The 21,861-nt window shown below is 37.9% G+C and overlaps 1 protein-coding gene across 6 annotated transcripts in view; it reads left to right on the forward strand.

The window, feature by feature from the left end:
• The window catches only part of SEMA5A (semaphorin 5A), a 317,047-nt gene that overhangs the window by 282,550 nt on the left and 12,636 nt on the right, over positions 1–21,861 (forward strand). For all 6 annotated transcript variants that reach the window (XM_039548447.1, XM_039548450.1, XM_039548448.1 and 3 more), the window contains 2 exons: positions 9,252–9,470; positions 18,516–18,686. In XM_039548447.1, coding sequence (XP_039404381.1) covers positions 9,252–9,470; positions 18,516–18,686 — 390 coding nt within the window. The remainder of the gene's footprint in view (positions 1–9,251; positions 9,471–18,515; positions 18,687–21,861) is intronic.

The raw sequence follows: 21,861 nt of genomic DNA on the forward strand, positions 1-21,861 counted from the left end.
GTAGGGAACCCAGCCTGTATTTCTTCTGGATGTAGAGTCATGATTCAGACTAAGCAAGTGTCTTTCACCACCAGTTATGAGATTTGCCAGGTTATTTTAATACTCTTTACAATAATCCTATTCTTGGAAGTTTCTGTTACCTCCTTATACTCCCCCAAGCTTTTACTAGGGGTCAATTTGTGGAACATTAACATATTTCCGGAACATCTTGCTAGAGTATGGAATATTCTAAGAACTTTTGCTCAGTAATTTGAAAGTAACAACCGTAAGATTCATGCAGGTGTTTAAATAAATAAGGAGCTTATGTACTGGGTAATTTCTGTTATAAAAGTTTATGTTGTGCTTTTGCTAGTAATTTAAAGTTCTGTTTATTTCTGAGATCGAAAACCAAACTCCTTCAAAATCTTTTCAGCTTTAGATGACTTTAAATTGGAATTATTTTGTTTCAGAATACTCTTATTTTCCTATCAGTAATACATAGTTTTGTATATGTATAAAAAAATCAAAACTAGGAGAAATTCCGGCACTCATTCTAATTTTATTAAGGCATTTCATTGATTATCCAGTTTTAATTGTATATCAGTGTATCTTTTTAATTATATTTTAGTCATACAATCTAAAAAAGTACTGATTTCTGGTTATTATATTTTAGTATTTATAGGCCCGTTTTCCATTTGCATAGTCTTTTGTATCTTCACAAGATCCAGGTTAGCTGAAAAAAAAATTGTGTTACTCAAGGCATTTGGCTTATCTCAGACCACAAAGAGAGAACAGTTTTTAAGTCCTTGGACTTCCTAATTCTCAATATTTTTCAGACAGACCACCTATTGTGAAAGTCAGTGTTAAACTCCTGCCTGTACTGGGTTTGCATGTTGAGGTTTTGGAAGCAGGAGAGGCTGTAGATTTGGTTTCTGTGATGATATGCTAGAAACTTCCATCCTGCCTGCCCCCGCCCTTCATCCTGTACAAAACCTTTATTGTTTCACTTGGCATCTGTGTCTCTTTGGAGGGGGCAGGATGTTAGTAATTTTTTTAAGAAATATATAGTAGTGAACTGTGTGAAATTAAACAAAACCCATGGTACTCCAGATAAGATTTAGTTTTGTGCTCTGCGTCATTCCCATTTCAGATAATCTACAGTGTCAAATGTTGGAGATTTTTTTTAGGTCTGGATAGCAAGGCAGATATTGACATGGAGCAGCTCTTGACACAAGTGTTTCTTCTATTCTGTTTTCATCCATACTAAATTTCAAACTAGTTTTGAGCAAAGACTTTGCTCTGCTAGGATTGGTGTATGACCTGTCTCTCTTGTCCTTAATGAGAATTCAGGGTGGTGGTGCTCTTTTTGCACTCTGCCAGCACTTCAGCATTGATGACATGTTTTTAAAATTTCATGAGATTAAATGAGAAAGGGAATATTTTTCCCACCAGGGAGTGCAGATGTGGGAAAGTTATCACAACAAGTAGAAGCAGAGCTACAGGAGAGTCTAGGTATAATCTGGTCTGACAGCTGAGATGGCAGCACGTAAGAAAGGAGTATACAAAAGCCAACGCATGACATAAGAGAGGAGATCAGTAAGGCAAACCAGTGCAAGGGTTATAGATCACATTGCTGCAAAAAAATTAAACTTGGCATGGAGACACCTCTCTCAGCTCTGAAATCATGATCATAAGACATCTCCTGGAGCTGGATGCATAAGCTGACTCCTACAGAATGTAGGCAGAAGTAACAGACCCTACAATTTTTAAAATAAAGCATTTTTTCAGTGTGCAAGTGGCAGGGGTGGGGATGATGGTTTAGGTGCATTCTTTGCCTGATTAGCTTGAAGATTTTTTTCTTTGCACTTGAACATAATACTCCTGAATTTCCTGGCATTGTACTTTTTTTTGTTGCATCTTGCTGAAGCTGCTCCTTTGATTCATTTGGAAATAATTCATCATTGGAGCAATGTGCATGACCCCAGTCCTGTTGCATAGTAATAGAAATATTCATCTGGGTGAAGGATTTTTGCTGACTAATCCCAAAACTACTGAATATTTAAGTACTTTTTATTGAATACTTGACGGGGCAGAAACTATTATACATCTGTCTGTTCTTCTTAGTGAGTGCCCTTATAGCTTTGTCATTAATTTGCACTCATTCTTTGATTCTTTTTTGGCCAGTGAGACTTTAATTATTCTGTAATGAAAGATGAAACTTGATCGGTGCTCCAAGTGGCTGCATTAACCAATACACTGCTGGTGAAAATAGCACATTTTATTTTGAGACGGTTTGCTTAGTCATTTTCTGGTTATGGACGTCAGAACAGTATGGAGTGGAACATTTGCTGAGGGAGGGGTGAGGGGGGAATAATTTTGATTTGCTGATGAGGTGAAACTTGCTGACTACCTCCAAACTGCAGGATCCAGGAGCACTTGCCTGCTCCCAGGTTTAGATATGGGCCAACGCACCACCAATCTACTGCTCCTTTGTTTCATTGGAAGAAAATACATGAATAAGAGTCATGTAGAGTAGCCATGAGAATGGGAAACCATGAATTGTGGCAGACACCATTTCTGGCTAGATAGCAAGAAAACATCCTAACTTCCTTCCACCTGACCAGAGCCTGGATGCTGTGAAACATTCTTTTCATTATCTCCATGTTGAATTGTAGCATGGCTTTTACAGAAAGATTAATTCTGGTACAGAATGCTTGGCATACCTCATTACCAAAGATGTGTTCTGCAGAGATCAGTTCTCTGTTCCTTGCAGATAGGAGCCATTTGTTAGAAATTTTCCCATTGCCTATAATATCCCACTGTGCAACTATAGTCATGCTGTGTTAAACAGAATCATGTTTCACTGTCAGATGCTAGCAAAGCAAACTTTCTTTGCAGTCTGAGCTTAGAGATAGAACTTCTTGCCAGAAACCCACTAGACTCCTCCTGAGTGTGGTAAGATTTCTATCTCAATCAAGTAAGCAGTAGCATTTGCAGACCGTGTTCATGCTTTTCTGATTTGAAGTTTGATTAAGAGGAAAAAAAAATAAATCTTTGTCCCTGTCTCTGCGTTTTCATAGTGCTCAGATAGGAAAGAGACAGCTATATCAAATAAACTGAAAGAGGTTGTGTACATTGTTGTATGTCTTAATGCACTGTCTGTACAATCCAGCATTTAGAATATAGAAATTACAATACCCTAGACTTTCATGGGTGCTTGTGAAACATATTAAATGTCTACAGGAAACATGCTGGCTCTCCGTAAGGTTATCTCATATATAAACAGTAATAATTTCATTCAAAACATAATTTTTTAATCCAGGGATAAATATTTTGCAAGGTATGGGGTTGCCTGGTTTTTCTAGGTTGAATTTATCTTACCAAAGTCTAGACTCCATAGTAGTCTGCAGAGAGAGCTTTAGCACCCTGAGGAACTAGGGATCCATTGAAGATAAGCATCTGATACAATGGGCACAATTCTCCCTCTGGAGATACTGCCTTCTTTGCATGGAGTACAATGCAAACAGCAATGGTGGGCTCAGACAAGACACTTGACTTTGACATGGCCAGAGTTAGACCAGGTTAGCTTCCAAAATGCCTTCTGAAGGCCATTAAACAAAGGCAATACTTCTAATTTTAGTCATCTCAGTCTTAAAGACTTTTGTTTGCTTCTTTTTTTATCCCAGTCACCTGGAAATCTGCACCTAGATTCCTAGTTGTTGCTGCTTCCTCTATCTCAAACTTCAAAATAATAGTTTTTTTTGAAGGAAGGATGTGATTTTGTCTGAATTACTCTTCTAGTGGTTATGATCTCTTGTGAAAAGTTTGATTAAATCTTTCCTTGTGTTACCCACAGGAAATCTAGAGTGCATTCAGAATTCATTACAGAATAGAATGTGCTGATAATCAGGAATGTCCTGTAGTCAGGAGGAGTATGTGTTGAGATGATATCTCTTATACTGTTGTATTGAAGCTAAGATTTGGTATTCTGAGTAAGAACAAAATGAATTCTGGAAGTTAGAACTGAATCTGATGACAAATTCAAGTTTGTTTGACAAAGTACAACTCAGTGGAACTTCGGGGTTAAATACTTAAGCACAGAAAAGCTAGGTACAAGAAATAAGATTCTCATGCTAACATGACGTTCTCCATCTGCATACTCTTTGGGTTTTTTAAATAGGGCATCTTTGCATTGCATTAGTGTTTGCCATTACATTTTACTATTTCAATTTTACTGTGTTTTGTAGGTTTATAAAGTTTTTATAAGTTTTGGATATTTAGGCCTGAATTTATGCAAGTTTTATGCTTCAATAATACGGTCAAATAACTTGCAGACTATCTTCAGAGAGTGACAATGCTGAAACAATCTTTGCTTATCCTTGTTACCTCTGCACTTCAAGCAGTGTTTCAGGCTGTCATTTAGAAGTGATTCAGGATACTTGAATTTTGGCTTCAGATCATCTTTTCCTAAAGTCATGAACCTAGACTGCTTGGATAATTGAATTTTCTTTGTTAGGTTGGAACTGGAGGACATAAGTCATAAATCAGTCAAGTAATATAATTTATCAGGTGTCACAGCTACTTCTCTCTTACTTAGAGCTGTATTACTTAGCTACAGGCTAGACTATGGAATTATTATTAATCTATGTGCTTTAATAGAGCCTCACTTTTAAGGCAAATTAATTCAACTTGGCTGAGTGTGTTGCAGTTTTCAAGCAGAATCAGGCCAACCAAGCTCTCATCACAGGCTTTTGCAAAGGCAGATTTTTTCTCCTGTGCTAGTCAGGGCAGGTGACTTTCATGTTAGCATGTCTCCAAACAGGATTAATTTCTTGTGTATTTATGAAGCTATTTCAATTCAACCAAAAAGTTCTAAAAATTTACTTAGAAATCATTGAATCATCTTGGTTTATATCAGAATTATGTAAATTACTTGGGCAACTGTTTTCAGTTATATCTGCATTATGGAATAAGTAAATCACCAGCAAAGCAGTACTAATTTCTCTGTAATTTTACTGATACTGAACAAAGCAGAAGTATTTGAAATGAGAGAAAAGTTTTCTGTTTAGATGTCAGTTCATATCTTCTCTCTTCCCTGATCTTAGAAGTCTATGGTTATTTTGTCCACAAAATCACTGTGATTGCTTTTACTGAAGTTTTTGCAGTACTTGCTGCTACCCATGGAACTTTCCACCTTAGAGAAGCACAGCTGCCTTTTTAAAATTGTACTGGGATCAAGTACTTAAATCCCCTTTTCTAGCCTCTGTGTGCAGCAGTTTATTACTTGAGTACAACTTCTGAACAACTGAAAATGAGCCCTTGATAAGCTGCGAGCAGAATTCATGCTTCTAGTTGTTCACAGGGCTCTAAGGCAGTCCTAGGCTTTCTGAGAACAAGTTAGTTTAAAACATTTGAATGATGAATCTGTCATAAAGGTCAGATCAGAATTTGACTTACAGATGTTCTGTCTGTCTTGGGAAAACTATTCATTAATTTATTGATGATGCTATGACCGATCATTCTCCTTGCAGATTTTACAACTGTTTCTGTAGATGGGCTTTAAATAAGGGGGACGTGTTTTGGCAACTAGACTTTTGCTGCTACCATGCCAAGGGCATTGGCCCTTGCATCCTGGTTTGGCTGTATATTTTTATCTTGGGTGCAGTAAGCTGAGAAAAACAGCTTAATGTGGGGTTTTGTTGGGTGGCACAATCTGGTTTCTGTCCCTGGAGGTGGATGTAGAGCAATCTGAAAGTGGCCCAAACTGCAAACAGAAGTGGCAAGAAAACCACAGTTTAATGAGAAAAGTTGGAGTTTTCAGTTTTGTGCCACTTGCTCTGAAAGATTGCAATACTTTTCTATTTTTGCCTTCTCCCATCAAATTTGATGTAAACTGTGATAAGGCTAGGACTTGGTTCTGTATATACACTTACTTTCTGAAGAAGTTTTGCTTGAACAAATTCTAAAATACAATCTTTTGATTAATTTTGCATTGTCACACATCTCCTCTGCCACCTCAGTCAATAAACAGCACTTGTCAGCTGAAGGACTCAGGAACCCAGAACTGGGGCCAGCACTCTAGATGTGCTCTCTACCAGTGCTGAGGTGAGGGGAAGGATTCTGCCTTGACATACTGGAAAAACTCTTCCCAATGTAACCCAAGCCCCTTCTTTTCCACAAGGGCGCACTGCTGGCTCACATTCAGCTTTTTGTCCTCCAAGACCCCAAGACCTTTCTCTGCTTTCTAGGTCATTGGCCTCGAAGTGTGGTTGCATGGGGTTGTTCCTCTCTAGGTTCAAGACTTTGCATTTTCCCTAGTTGAACTCCATGAGGTTTCTCCCTGCCTTGTCAAAGTGTGACACGACCCTTTGGTTTATCAGCCACTCTTCCCAGGCAAGGCAAATTTGTCCAGGTCATTAATGATGGTGTTAAGCAGGATTGAACCTTGTGACTTTTCTGCAGCTGGCCTCTTAATGACTGATCACTGTCCTCTGGGCCTGGTTGCTCGGACAGTTTTCAATGCATTGCACTGTCCACTTATCTAGCTCATACTTTTTTGACTTGTCTAGCAGGAAGTTATGGGAGTCAGTGGTAAAACCCATGCTAAAGTTGAGATAAGTAATATCCACTGTTCTCCCCTCATCTGTACACCTTGTCCCCTCCTTGTAGAAGTCTATAATGTTGTTCAAGGAATTTATAGAACAGTATTTCCAGAATGCAAACTGATCTTGTCACTTTTCATGCTATTAATGGCATAATGTTAATTTTTTACTGCGTAGTTTCTGTCTGAAGAGAAAATCCTAAAAGCCCATTTATGAACACTGTATTAATTACTGTAAAACTGTGGAAAGACTGGTCCTTATAATAAATTTTTTAATGCTTTGGAAAGAAGAAAACTCAGGGGAGCACTTGCTGCAGACCAAACTCCACACTGAAAAGATTTTTTGTAATATTTTTCTCTTTCAGAGCTAAACTACCTCAGAGCTTTTGCTTAGACGATTCCACTCCCCAGTCCCCAATTTAAATCACAAGAAATCTAATACCATAATGTCAGATAAGGTCACACATTTTCCTTAGGACTTAAAAAGCTACACGTATGCTGCAAAGATACCTTCAAAATACCCTAGTATGGTTACGAAGTGGTACACCCTGCAGTGATTTATGAATGGAATGAATGGCAGTCTGGTCTGATTAATACTTTTTTCATTGTTTGCATTGCTCTTAATTTAATAACTTAATTTAGAATTCTGGTGTAAAATATACTATTTGCTCTTACAGCTCATTGTGTACATAAGCTGAGCATTTCCATGACCAGAGTGATACAAAATTGCAAAAAAAGGGTCTTAGAAGAAGGAAAGTATTCATAAATCACATTCTATTTCTCTGTACTTGCTCCCTTTTTTGCATTTGAATGTATGTCATGTTTTTTGAAATGCTGCTTTTAATATCTGTGTAATAGAGTCTGGCTCAGCAGGAGAGAAATAGTTACCCTCTATAATTCCTGGAAGGTTTTATCCATTTTTAGTCATTTTTATATTGCAGTTCTGCTGTTTTCTTACTAATTTCAGCAGTTTCTTATTACCAGTATTTCTGTGTCAATGCATCATCCTTCCACTATTGCAAGTTATCAAGAGTTGAATAAAAATATGCAAACCCTCATCTACTTTGGGATGATTGTGAATGTATTTCTTGGGGAAGGAGTTAAGCAGTGTTACTAATGCCATAACCACAGGTAAAAATAGGGTGGACACTGCGAATAAGAGGCTCCTCCATCATGGTTATGCAGAATACTGATCTTGTTCTTTCCAGGACAACTGTTGGGCAGACTCTTCATGGTATTATTTCTGTCTGTTTTCATGGCATTGTTCTTCTGTTTCTTTATCTCCATTCAATACTCCTACAGTGCCTATGGCTGTGGGCAGGGCACAAAATAATTTCTTAAGAACAGACGTGCTGTAGTTAGAGCTGCAAACAATACCCTGCATTTCTCCACTGTTAATGGTACAGTTCATCTGTACTTATGCTGGCAATACTGAAGCTCTATCACAGAGAGCCAGCCACATCCTCTGCTGGCTGAAGTGCCATTCACAGGACCTTCTCTCATCACAGCTACTTAAATAAGGACCTCTAATAAAAACAGCAATTATGGTTCCATTGATCATAGAGTTTTCAATGGGAAAGGTGAACTGCTTTGGCAGCAGTAGGAAATCCCTGTAGTGTTGGTGGAGATACTTAGTGATGCTTAGAGGTAAGGCTACAGCTCAAGAGTGATTCCAGTGTTGTGCTTAGTACAGTGGAGGGAGTCTTTTCCCATGCAGGACCAAGCCCAAAAGCAACAGAGATACTCATGAACTGCAGGTTATTAGAACTTCACCCAGGGCTGTATCCAGGTCTATTGTCTGTGTGTTGTGAACAAGATCTGTGTGTCCCTTCTCACTGATAAACAGCAGACATCATCCATTGCTGTTTAATCTAATGCATTTTCTCTGTCCTAAACTTACTTAGAAAATACATTTTCCACTTGCCAGATGTTTATTTTAAAAAGGAATAATCTGTGGGGTGTGTGTGTGCATGTGTCCAAAAGGCTGATTTCCATAGCTCATATGTGGTTTAGAGCACTTCAACTCGGTGGAAAATAAACTGGTTTTTAAAGTGGCAAAACATTGCTCTTTACAAAAGGGCAGTTTTGCTAGACTTTGTGGAATTATTAGTGGACTATCTAATGGCTAGGATAGGTGCAGTGCACTGGATACCCCGAGCCTCTGTGCAGAGCCAGCAGTAGTAGAGGCAGGCTGGGTGGGTCAAGTGGGCAGAGCCCTGCAGGAGGAACAGGGCAGCTGGCTCGATGAGTGGTCATGGGAAGCTCAATCCTGTCTTCTTTGTTACCTTCTTCCTGTAAAACAGAGGCAACAATATCTATGTAATATATTTGGAGATTCTCTGATGGTAATTCCCGTGCAAGAGAGAGATAATTTTTACCATTATTAGATGGAGTAAATTGTCTAGTTCAGTTAATGCAACCATAAAGTTTTAACTAAAGTGTTGGATCCAACTCTTTGCTGTAGTTCTGTGCAAATGATTATGAAGTTTCTATTATAAAAGAGATTCTTGAGATGAAACTAGGGTTTGGATTGTGAGGCTAAAGGACAGGATCCTTCTGTTCATATTACTTATTATTAGAAGCCTAGGAGTAAATTTGAAGAGGAAAATCTTATTTTGGGGTGAGATACTGTTTTCATTCAATATGACCTTTTTGATCCTTATTTTATTAGGACTGTCAGGGGATTTCTTGCGTTCTGGACGATACTCTGCTCATACCATCAATGGTGCCTGGTCACCCTGGTCTCCGTGGTCTCAGTGCAGTCGTGACTGCAGCAGAGGTATCCGGAATCGCAAACGGGTCTGCAGCAATCCTGAGCCCAAGTATGGGGGACTTCCTTGCCTTGGCCCATCTCTAGAGTACCAGGAATGCAACATTTTGCCTTGCCCAGGTAAGTTTCAAATGAAATGGAAGAAGTGAAAATAAAATAGCTCATCCTCAAGATTATATCTTGCAATATTTGATATGGGGTTCTTTTTCTGTTTTAGTTGGTGAGTTTTGGGTTTGTTTTGGTTCTGAAATCAGTTACAGCTCAAATTTACCTTTATAATATAAGTGGGTTTGGTAATATTCCCATGTGAAGTCAATAAATTTATCATCAACCCTATTAATAGCTATGTCCTTTTTCACTTGTGAGACTGACTGTAAAAATATAAATTTAGTATGTAAACTTACAGGAAAAAAAAGACATAAGAATTCTGGCAAGACATGAGAAATCTGGCCTAGTCTTTATTTAAACTCAAAATATCACTTTCATCACAGTGGTTGCTGGCATTAAGTCTGTGTTAGCTTTTAAGTGTAGAGTTGCCAGCAAATAATGTTCACTACTGATCACCAAATGGAATGGTAATTCAAGTAGTCCATTAAGATTGTTCTTGGAATCTTCAGTTTCTCCTTAATTTAAAGTTGTTTTATGATTCTATGAAAGGGATTACAAGTAGAATATATATTTTCAAGAAACTACTTTGGATTAAAAATCATTGTTGTGTATCCAGCATAGCGGGAAAAAAACCCCTCAGTTTCAGTCACATCTCACCCTTCATAAAACAGGCATTCAAACTGGAGGGCTTTTGAGCTTTGCAGAGGCTTTGTGGGAAAAGAAAGGGGAAGGATATAGAAGAACACATGAAGAAAAGAAGGTTCTATTGGTTTAGGAAGAGAGAATTCAAGGTAAGAAGCAATAGAGAGGAAGAAGGAAGGAAGACTGAAAGACTCAGTTCTTTCCAGCAGCAGCAAGTAAATTTAGAAATAAGCTGTCATACATCCTTAATTGTGTTAATTATGTATAGCAGTGCTGCATATTTTCTTGTTGAAGACTTGAAGCTTTTGTCATTTCTTCAAGTGTGGACCTGAAGAATTACTAAGGCAATATACATACTATGTATGTGTATCACTATTGTCAAGCATACATGTGTATTAACATACACATATATGGTTTCAAATTAAAACTGTATTCCCTAAATCATGGATACATTGGTTTTTATAATATGAGTATTTTGTCCAATCTTTTTGCAGTGTTTTCCCTAAGCTTTTTAAGCCCTCTAACAGTCACTGTCCATTCTTTGCATCTGAATTTAAGCAGAAGATCTGTGCAGAACACAACACTTCCCTCTTGGGAGGACACAGCTTCTTGAAAAGCATGTTTCCATCTTGAATTGAACCTAAGCAATGTGTTTTGGCACACAGCCTGCAAACCCAGCAGCTCTCTAAGCATTCTGGCTGTTCACTGAAAGCAAATTTCTCTGCAGTTTTATTGCTAACAGGAGCAGTAGGATTATCTGACAACTTGAATGCCCTGAGGCACTCAAGCCCCCAGCTCTCCTGCTGGTAGGGCAGATCCATGGGGAATTTCTATTGAGGATCCCTGTTTCAGTCTGGGGAAATGCCCATTAAGCCACTGAAGTTCTGAAAGAGGCACTTGGGCACAACCAGCCAGTGCTTTCTGGTGAAATTTTCTTGCTGTATCCAAGGAGGAAAGTAGCCTCAGTTGTTCACTGTGTAGCTTCTCTATCTGGGAGTGTGAACATCTGAGGAGATGAAGGGAAGAGACGATGCTTCTTTCTGAGCACAGAGGCATGGCCAGGGCAGGGTGTCCGTATTTTCTACGTTAAGCACTATTGGAGAGAGGTGGCAGGGAACTAGCAAAGAACCAACATTTTTCAGAGAATTATAAAATCGTGGTCCAAATCTTCTCCTTGTGTGCGCAGCCCTAGTGCATGATCTGATTCATTAGCTCCCGGACTGCAATCATAACACCTTGCTTTTCCCAGGATAATAAAATTATAACGATTCTGTTTCATGTAACTGCCCTATTCAAGTAGTTTGGCAGTAATTAGTTAAGTCAAAGATCTAGAAGACCATTGTACTAATGTGTGCAAGCCTGCCTGGGGATGGGTGCAGTAGGTGAAGCAAGCAAGAACATAGCAACTCCTCATTGGCTCCTGCTTCCCTTGCAAAGGGAATGTCTCCATAGGACACTGCCTTCAGCTTCCCTTGAAGCATCTGTGATGTGGTATAAGGTAACAGCTCTGCTCACAAGCTCTGAGATATCTGTACCACCATGCTGTAGTAACTGAAATACATTCATCAAATGGGCACAGAGTATCTATAAAACAGGGCTGGATTTGTTGTTCATCCCTTGCTGTTCATTTTCAAATTAAATGCTATCTTGAATTTGCTGGATTTTTTTGAAGTTAAAATAAGTCAAAGGTTTTCAGAAGCGGTATTTTTATTAAGCTCTGTAGCTATTCACTGTTACGTTTTTTGAAAGAAATTGTTTTAACCAGTAAAACATGCTTATAAGTTTGTTGTAGAGGCCCTAGTTTTTTATGACATAGACAATACCCCAGACTAAAAAACATGAAGTTGTAAGGCAGAAGTTGAAACTGTGCTTTGAATTTGAAAATATTTTAAAAGATCAGTTGATATAAAGTGTGGTGGGCCTTTCTGAAGCCCAAGCAGTGACCTAATCTATCTAATAATTTTATTTAGGGACAAGTTTCATTTTTCTTTTTAGTGCAAAGCAAATTTGAATAGAGATGTAGAGCATGAATAAAGTATTTAGATGTATCATAGCCTGCAACAAGGAATCACAAAGTTCCTCAGCTACAGAACTACTGTTTGCCAGTAATTAAGAAAAAAACACAGGAGACTAAATCAGATCTCAGATAAATCTGAAGGGAAAACTTTGCAAGCACTAGATGTAATTGATTTTTTTTTTTTTTTTAAGACAGGGGAGAGTAAAATATTGTTGCAGAATAAGGCTTATCCATAAATTAGACCTGATTATAAACTTGTAGGAGGGAAATAAATTCTTACTGGAGAAGAATACCAATAAATTTAAATTCTCTTAATTTTTAATGAAAGAGACAGAAAGGCTAAGGAGTGTGGGGGGATTTTGTTCTGACCTTGACCTGAAAGTGTTTTCCATAGTACTAGAATTAAAACAAAAAATTTGATGGTCTCTAAGATTTTCCTGAGTTCTCCCAGGGTAAGGAAAGCTTTACCTGCTCCCTTCTGGCACAGAACCCTTTAATTACAGTCCAGCCCAGTCATTACACTTCCAGAAATATTCTGGTTAGCAGGAAGAGGTGCAATGGCAGCCATAAAGAACCCTTCCTGCTACTGCAACCTCAGGTTCTGCTTTGCTTCCTCTTCTGCTTATTGCAGGCAGGATCAACCCCTCATGATGTAAACTGCTGAGAAAGGGGAGTCGTAGAGAAATATACTGAGCAGTATTTAAGTCATGCTGAAAGTCAGCAGGACTTTATGCTTCTCAATGAATTAATCTGGGCTCAGTGTCATCCTGGAAGATGCCAAGGATGCTCTGAAGGACTAACACAAGGAGAAAGTGTACAAGGCTGTCTTGTCTGGTTAAGTGTCTTGCAACACTTGCAGCATCTTAAGTATACTTATTAATATATTAATAAACAGAAATTGATAGTTAAATGCAGGATCCCAGAACTTTAAAAAATTACTGAAGTTATCTGGACCCTGCCTTCAGTGAGTTCTATTAAGCCTTTTTTAAGCCTCCAGGAGAGAGAGAAACTGAATTTTTTTTCTGCGGTAGTAAATGGTCCACCAGTGTGCAGATTGGTAGCAGTCACTGAGCCTTTTGTTCATAGTATTTGAAGGCTGAATATATAATAGCAAATTGAACAGTGCCAGAAAATTGCCAGAAATTGTATCCAGGTCCTGGAAGATGATTTATCTGTATTGTTCAAGTTTTAGAATGATCCCCCATAAAATTTTGCCTTCAACTATCACTCTCCCAAATAAGCTGCAAGAAGAGTTTGTGAGGCAGTGTAGGGCAAAGGCATGTTCTCAGTACTCAGTTTCCATCTGGCTAAGCTACTTTGAGGGGCAGGAGAATTTGAACTATTGTCTTGCACTAGCAAATTATGCCTTGAACCTGTGCCTCAGCTCTTTTTTTTATGTCTCAGAGATGTGAATAGCATTGAACTGGCAAGAATTGAACTGAACAGCCTCAATAACTATGGAAAGGGTCTCTGAATGCTCACTGACATTTATGTTTTCTTTGAGTTACTAAAATGCAGTCAATAATAAAAGAAAGTAATCTAATATCAGTCATATCAGGGTTGTGTTATCCTTGGTGGCTCGCAAGATATTTACATTATGAAGAGAAATAGATGATGAAGAGAAGTGTTGTTTAATTCTGAAAATCTACAAAAATTACAGGAATCTATTAACTAAAAGATCTGTTTGCCTGACAATAATAACAACCAAACATAAAGAGCACTGTCCTAATTTACAGTATTGCACCTCTTTTCATTTATTTCTGCAGAAAAAGACAACTTTTCTTCATTTGTGTTTTGTTTTGTTTCTTGTTGCTTTCTCTTGTATTCCGTTGCATAGGGACATAAGGACGCTTGGCCTGTGTGCCTTAATTAGACAATTAAAGCAGAGCTGTGTGAGCACCACGGAGTACCATGAGCTACAGGAGTTCCTGTTCCCTCTTCCCCTCAGAGTGTAGTGGAGGATCACAGGGAAAGGACAGTTGCCATCTCTTAGATATGAAGTTCTGATACTTCATGGCACTATTTTGGGATTTTACCAATTATGGATTTTTATTATGGTACTTTTAGTTTAGTTTCGTTGTGACATTTTAGCTGGGAAGATCTGAATCAATTCATATATCACTAAACTTGCTAATAACAATAATGAGTTTCAGATATACAAAAATCCCTGAAAGACTATTTAAGTTATTTATGCATCCCCTAAAGCCAGTTGTTCTTTATTGGTTTTATTTTTTTTTTCTTCATTATTGTTTTTATTTCCTCCTATTATTTTTTTCTTTGAAGTCATACTTGGCCACAAGGAAACAGGAATGTATTTAAAAGAATAAAATTTATCCTGCAATAGCTTCCTAGATCAGGAGGAAAAAAAATTACTCCAGTAAATGGAGGCTGAAGCCCATCTCATAACATGAACTGATCTCTCAAGGCTGATTCTATAGCTAGCAGGAAGAGGGATGAACTGCACTTGGAAGCAACTGTTGCTTTTCTAACTTAAAACTCTCAGTTACAGACTTAAACCCGAGTGGACCTTTAGATTTTGTTATTGCTCTTTTCAAGAACCATTTGTTTGCCTTGTGTTTCTGCATTGCACTATGTTGACTGTTTCATCCAGCATTGCTTCTATGAATAAAAGGTATCACAGAAATAATACTTTGCCTTTGTAAACTGTGATGTGAAAATTGCTCTTTCCCCACACTGAAACATGCAGCAGTATCCCACAGGATTGGGAAAAAGCAGCAGACTAAGTGATGTGGAATGGGATGATCCCCCAGGTGTCTGGAAGGGAGCAGTAGGCTGCCCAGGATGCAGGCAGTTTATAAAGGAGCCTGCAATTCCATCTGCCTTCTCATGAAAGCAGGTGAGGTCAGTGTGTGCCCACACTTCCTTGTAAAACCTGAAGTGCATAGCAGGGTATCCAGTTTACCTAATTATCTCTTGGAAGTTCTCCAGCAGTGTGGATGTTTTGTTGTGTCCTCAGGAGATCCCATTTCTGTACGCTGTTTCTTCCTGGTACATCCCTCTTCTCTATGGTGTGTGTTCTTTTCATTACAGTGAAGAAATATTTATTAACCGCAACAACAGCCAGTAGGCAAAAAGTTGTTTGGTTTACTATAAAGGAAACAGCATTGTTTGATAGCACACTGCTAGCTGAAGAGACCCTTCTTCCTAAAGGGACCAACCTCAGCAATTGTCAGAAAATGTAGAGACTCTTTAAGTCTTTCATTGTGGAGCTACTTTAATGACGTTCTTTTGTCCAACAGCTCTACAAAATTATTATGTAAAGAAACTGTGGTGACTGGAACTTTCCTTTCTGCTGTGTATTTTTTCTTCCTATAAGAGGCAGAAATAACATTAAGGGCTCCATGACAAAAAGAAAAAAAAGAAAAAAAACCTAGATGGTGCTAGGTTGCTAAGCAACTTAAAGAAAGATGAAAGAAACCACAGAGTTCTACTTAGGTCTTGTAAAAACTCAAGCAGTAAATACCCACTCCTTTGATCTTATTTAACCATGATGATGCCTTATTATCCTCTATTGCTGAAAAGAAAAAGTTCTAGGGACAAGTAAAAGAGGTAGTTACAATAGTCCTTGAAAGGTTAGAGATTTAGGAAGGCAGCCTGTCAGTAAATAGTTGCTAAAAAAAAAGTTATAATTGCACTGTCTAGCTCAACTAGGATCAAATCTAACATTGTCTATTATATTTGTCCTTCCCCACCTTCCCCAGGCCCAATTCTCCCTTTACATCTGAAGTACATAGTACAGCCATGATCACTGCAGTTGTGGAACATGGTGACATTCCTGGGTGTCACATCGGTCTCTGTGTTCTCGGCCACCTGTTGATAGATGGCAGTTTCAAATGCACGTGCATTTGTAATTCTCACTCTGGTCCATTGAAAAATAAGTAGAAAAGTGTTGGGGGTCACTGTCTCCATTACCGTGAACAATGCACCTGTAATATTTGCAGACAATTCATGTTTTGTGTGGTCAATCTCAGGCAGAATCAGTTCATTTTTGTGGAGTCTATATGCTGCAGCAGACATGCCTCTGATTATTCATTTGAGCTAGTCAAAGATGACTTTAAAGAAAAAATAAAAAAAAGAAAAAAGGGAGCATCTAGAAAGGTAAGGTCTTAATATCATATGAAATGAATAGCTTGGGTAACAGCTTCTGCTTTTATTTGATGTAATTTAAAAAGAAGGAAAAAAGAGGCAAGTTCTGAATAAAAGATACCATGTCTTGAAATTGTTATAAAATTGCACAGAATATTTCACCTGCACTGAAGACAAATAACCTAGGGCTTTCTTAGATATGAGTTTGCATAATACTGCATTAATAGAGTTATCTCAGGCAAAAAGACATATTTGTTTTCCAGTGAAAAGTATGAATAAGAAAAATATGAGTATGAGAGCAAGTCAGATACTCTACCGAGATGTAGTATTTATTTATGACAGGTGGTATAAAACTCTCTCATACATCTCTATAGCTGGATGATTTGGTGTATGATGTAACTATCATTGAATTCCTTAATAACAGAAGTAATTTATTTAAATTGCATACTAGATCACAGAAATCCTGTCTGTTGAATTAGGCTTCAGAGTCCAGACAAATTACTTGCGAGAGTTTTCACAACTACAGTTCTTAGCAAGGAAGTGCCAAGTCCATGCTCTCTTGATGTTTAGGGTGGTGTTGCAAACAAACAGTACAGGGAATAAAATGCAGTATATTCAACAACTTCAGTTAGAGGATTAGTAGATAATCTTAGGTATGGAATAGTGAATTATCTGTTTGATTAACAGTTGAGAACCTGAGGATATACTGTATCTGAAATTACATTAAAAAATGCATGTATAGCTTTTAATATCAAAATTCTCCTATCTCATTTTCTCACTGTTGAAGACTTTGCATAGAAATCATTCTGCTCAGTTCACCAAGTGCATTTGTGATATGAAATCCTGCAAAGCCAAAATGAGTATTTTTTAAATGTTCTACATCTTCGTCTAAGAGAGAATTTAAATGCAAATACCACATAGATATTTTCATTGTAAGTTAATTTTCTTAAGATTTGTAAACTCTTTTTTTTTTTTATGGTAAGAGATAATGATGGAATAGCATTTCAGTAAACCAGTAGAAACTACCCCTTGAAAGGCTGTTTCATTAATTGAACAGAAAAGATCAAAAAGACATAGTAAATAATTTACTTCCTTAAGAATTTAAGTGATAACACTTTAAATAGAGGTTTGAAAAGAAATTCATTTTTTGTAGGATATGAAAATTTTGAAAGTTTAGGTTTTTGTCTCTTCTTTAAAAAAAAAAAAAAAAAAAGAAAGATAAATGAAGAAAATACTGAGATTCTTTGCAGAAGGAATACTTCCCTGGGAGAAGTACATCTGACTTTGTCATGTGGCTACAAAAACGAAGCCTTTGGCAGATGAGCTGCAATGTGGCTGTAAATATCAGAAATACATCCTGGAGCAGTAGCTTTAAGAACAGAGGCTCAAAGGAGCCAGGCTGGTGCAGGCAATGAGGTGAACTTTCATTTAAATCTTTTCTAGTGTCCATGTGTCATAAACCATCTGACAAATGGGTCTCCCATGAAATCTAGCCTACATTTCAGAAGAATGTTGTGAAAACTCTGACTGGAGAACAGTTTGACATACTTGAATTAGTAAATACAAAAGGGGGTGTGGAGGGGAAGGTAAATAATAATATTTAGGGGAGAAGGTAAGTAATAATATTTCTTTTCAAAAATTGTCTTAGAAACTTAAAGTAGCAACTCCTTTTTGTCAATGTGTGTTGCTTTTTTAAACTTCTGCCATTGTTCTGCTGCTGATGTCTATGTGGAGGGCTGTATTAAGACTGTAACATTATATTGTCACATCAAATCCTACAACTGTTTTAGATCATTTGAAAAGGGTTGTAGGGTTAAGGCAATCCACCTGGATTGTGAAACAAATTCTGGATTCCTCCATCCTTCTGTTGCTATTATTGGGCCAAGTTTTATTTACATCAATAAAAAAACTACTCTGAGCTTACAATAGTTCTGCTAAACTGCTAAGCTTACAATATTTCTACTAAGCTTTGGTATTTTGTTTCCTCAAAACTGAGAAAAGGAAAGGAAAAGAAAAATAAAAATATTTTCATCCTAAAGATATTATGATGCCCTAAAAATGTCTTATATGGATGAGTAATTTTGTTAGGCTTTCCAGCATACCAGGGGGTCTTAAAATTAAATTGCATCGTGATAAGATTAAATTTGTGGCAACTATGTACAGTGGCAGCCAAAAATATCCAATAATTACAGTAGGCCATGAAGTAGATCCACAGAATATGAGAAAAATGAGTTGGATTGTGTCATGTCTCACATCAGCTTGGAAAAATGCAGTATTCTTTGTCTTTTCAGTGGATGGAGGCTGGTCTTGTTGGTCATCGTGGTCAAAGTGCTCAGCAACTTGTGGAGGAGGGCATTACATGAGAACCCGCTCCTGCACAAACCCAGCCCCGGCGTATGGAGGAGACATCTGCCTTGGCCTGCACACTGAAGAAGCTCTCTGCAACACACAGCCATGTCCAGGTACGGCCAATCAGCCCATCCATCTTTGTTCTTTATGTGCCACTGAATAAGGCATTCCCACTTAGGCAATATGATGTCCTTGATCTATTATTTAGAAGCAAATAATTTCTCTCCCTTATTAAGTGCACAATCAGCTCTTACATGCTACAATGCTGTGGTAAATCAAGTACTAGCAGAATATGTTCTATAGGACACAAACTCCTTCGTCCCTCTTTAAAAATTAAAATCCTAAGTTACCATGTCTGGATCTGGATTAAGTAAAGTTGTGTAATATTTGAAGTGGACCATGCAAACAGTTTATGAGACTTTTAATAAAAATGTCACAAAGTGCTTTTGTTATAACACCAAATGTTCACAGCAAGAAAATTGCTGAGGTTAATAAGCAATGCATGTTCTCTCTAGGTCCTTCAAGTAGATAATATTTGCCCTGTTTTGATATAAAACACAAAGAAAACCCTTGTAGGCTTTGTAAAATTCCTTCTTCAACTTTGGATGTTAAGGAACAAAGACTCGATCTTTTTAAATGACTGTGGTGTGTTTAGTAGATTAAATGTCTCAGCACTCCTGCTGGTTGTATGACATTATGGGTCATGTCTATTTCTGTCACTTTGACTCTGTCTTTTGACTCATATTAAAGGAAAATAATTTTTTTTAAATGACTTTGAGTGAGAAATTGAAACCACATAAACTTTCATTTATTGCTTATTAGTGGATTACAGGAAGAAGCTCTGATGCCACGCTGTATTACTTGCTTCACTTAGAGCTCCTAGACTTCAGAGCAAATGTTTTCTGCTCATATGATGAGGCTGTGCATGCAAGGGCAAAAGCCCCATGAGATGAAATGGATCATATTACCTGTTATGATTTTTTCCCTTTCTAGGCACTACATATCTTCCAGCAGAATAAATGTACCTACTTTGTCAAAATTAAAGCAGATGCAACATTCTGTCTTGGGTTTAAAGAAAAAAAAAAGCCAAGCATCGAAATCCGTTGATGATTTGATTTTTTGAGACAAATAGTGTACATTTGTGTGTAGAAGTTGCATAGCTGCATTGAAATCCTTAAGGCATCTTTAAAAGGTCAGAGCTGGGGTGTTCATTGTGCTAGTATTGTAGCTATTTCTCTTGTTGTGCATTTATTTTCTACCACCATTTTCCTATAAATGACAGTTTGCAAACATTCATAAATAATGTCTTCATCTTATTTTGACCTGCCTGTGACCCAAATTTTGGAGCAGATACAGGATGGAGTAGGAGGTTGGTTTCATTCATCTTGGTTCAAGAAAGTGGAAACCCTTATAAAACAATAACATTTCAGAAGCTTAAAGTGTATTTCTCACATTCTGTAATATTTTATTAATATTTCAATCTCACTGAAAATTTGCCATCGGTTTTTGAAACAGCACATCATCCACTAGCTGTGAGACTGGCCCTTGCCTCATGTTTACAGTATATATTTCAAAACCACTCTTTACTGCTCTTATTTCACATGGGTATGGGTCAAAAATAACCACAGTGCCACACAGATCAAGTTTGGACAGACGCCTGATCGCCTGCAGAGCCAGTTTCTTGTGGTAAGGACCAGGTGAAGAGTGGTTCTTCCTTGTGCAGATCTGAAAGTACCATTGCTGACATTCACTGCTTGAGTGACATGCTCAATATAAGAAGAGAATAGTAATGACACTTGGAATCTAAGAACAACCAACCAACACAGAAATACATATGCAAAAATGGAAATGATTTATAACATTTCTTAAGTTGTGAAAAGAGTGAAGATTTTTTTGGCATTTGAAATACTGCTTTTTTTTTTCCCCCCAAACAAAACTAGCAGAAAATTGATAGTAAAGATTTGTTGAGGATATAGAGATTTAATGGCAAATCCAACTGAAAGTATTCAAGTATGCACTTAAGTAACAGGTTTATGTCTGCAAAACACATCAGTTGTTCCTCATCTTTCATTTTAAAAGCTCTGTCATTGAGTTTGTAGTTTTTCTTTTAATTTATCCAAATGCAATCACAGCAATATGAAAGGAAGCATTGCAGTATTGATCAGCAGTGGCTGATTATCAGTAAGCGTAACCAGTTGCAGTGGTGTCTGTAATATGTTGCATAAAACAGTATTTTATACCTAAAGTATTTACTGCTTCTGTAAGAGGTGAAAATGCATTCTATCCTTGGATTGGTAACTCACATGTACAAATAATGGACAAAGCAGCTGAGCATTTAGGAATGGTGGTGTAATTCTGCATAAAAGAAATTTATAATGTTACATTGATTAAGCTGATCTTTCTGCAGTGCTGCCTTCACCAAGGGGTCTCTTAGAAACTGCTTTATCTTTACCTGTCTTCAAAGACCAGCCAAGACTGTACGAAGAAGACATGACATGTCATGAGTTAGAGGTGAAAAACAGTTCCAGGTTAAACACCACTCCAGTCCACCCTCTCTTTTACATTCTCATGACTTTTGCACAGAACTGAGGAGCAAGCTGAGAGGAGCCTGCCTGAGGTGCAAGAGAGCCTCAGATACTTTAAAGATACAGAAATCAAAGGAATTGGGCAAGATAGCCGAGTCAGTAGAAGAGCATGCAAAAGCTATGGGTTCAGCTTCCCAGTGAAGGCAGAGGAAGTGGCTCCACAAAGGGCAGATCTGACAATTTGAAATCATACATCTGTTATCCTGGCTGCTTTACTTCTTCGCAGCTCTCTGAGCTCCCAACAACCTCCTCAAACCACAGGTTTGGTGTGAGGATCCACCACTGCAGGGGTGACCCTCTGTTTCATGCTTGCACTGATGTCCCTCCTTTTCTCCTCTGTGATTCTGTGTGCCAGATGAAGCTGATCAGCTCGGCGCCAGACCCACGGACTACCTGTTCTGTAGTGTCTGGGTGCACCACAGGACTCACGTAATTTCCATGTGGCTCCCCTAAGGAGCATGATAAAACAGTAACCTTGCCAAGTCACCTGATTGGGACTTAGCATGACCTGTGTGTACTCTGACATTCCTATTTTATCATGGGATGTAGCTTCTTCAACAAAGAAACTGGCAGGTCAAAAGCATTGGATGAGACGGGGCTGCAGAGTGCACCAGCCAACAAGATGCATTTAGGATGCCCACAAGTATTTTGGCACCTGCTGTGTATATCCCAATTATACCAGGACTGGACAAGAGCCTTGGCT

Source organism: Corvus cornix, chromosome 2 (genome assembly GCF_000738735.6).
Source record: "Corvus cornix cornix isolate S_Up_H32 chromosome 2, ASM73873v5, whole genome shotgun sequence".
Classification (NCBI taxonomy): Eukaryota; Metazoa; Chordata; class Aves; order Passeriformes; family Corvidae; genus Corvus; species Corvus cornix.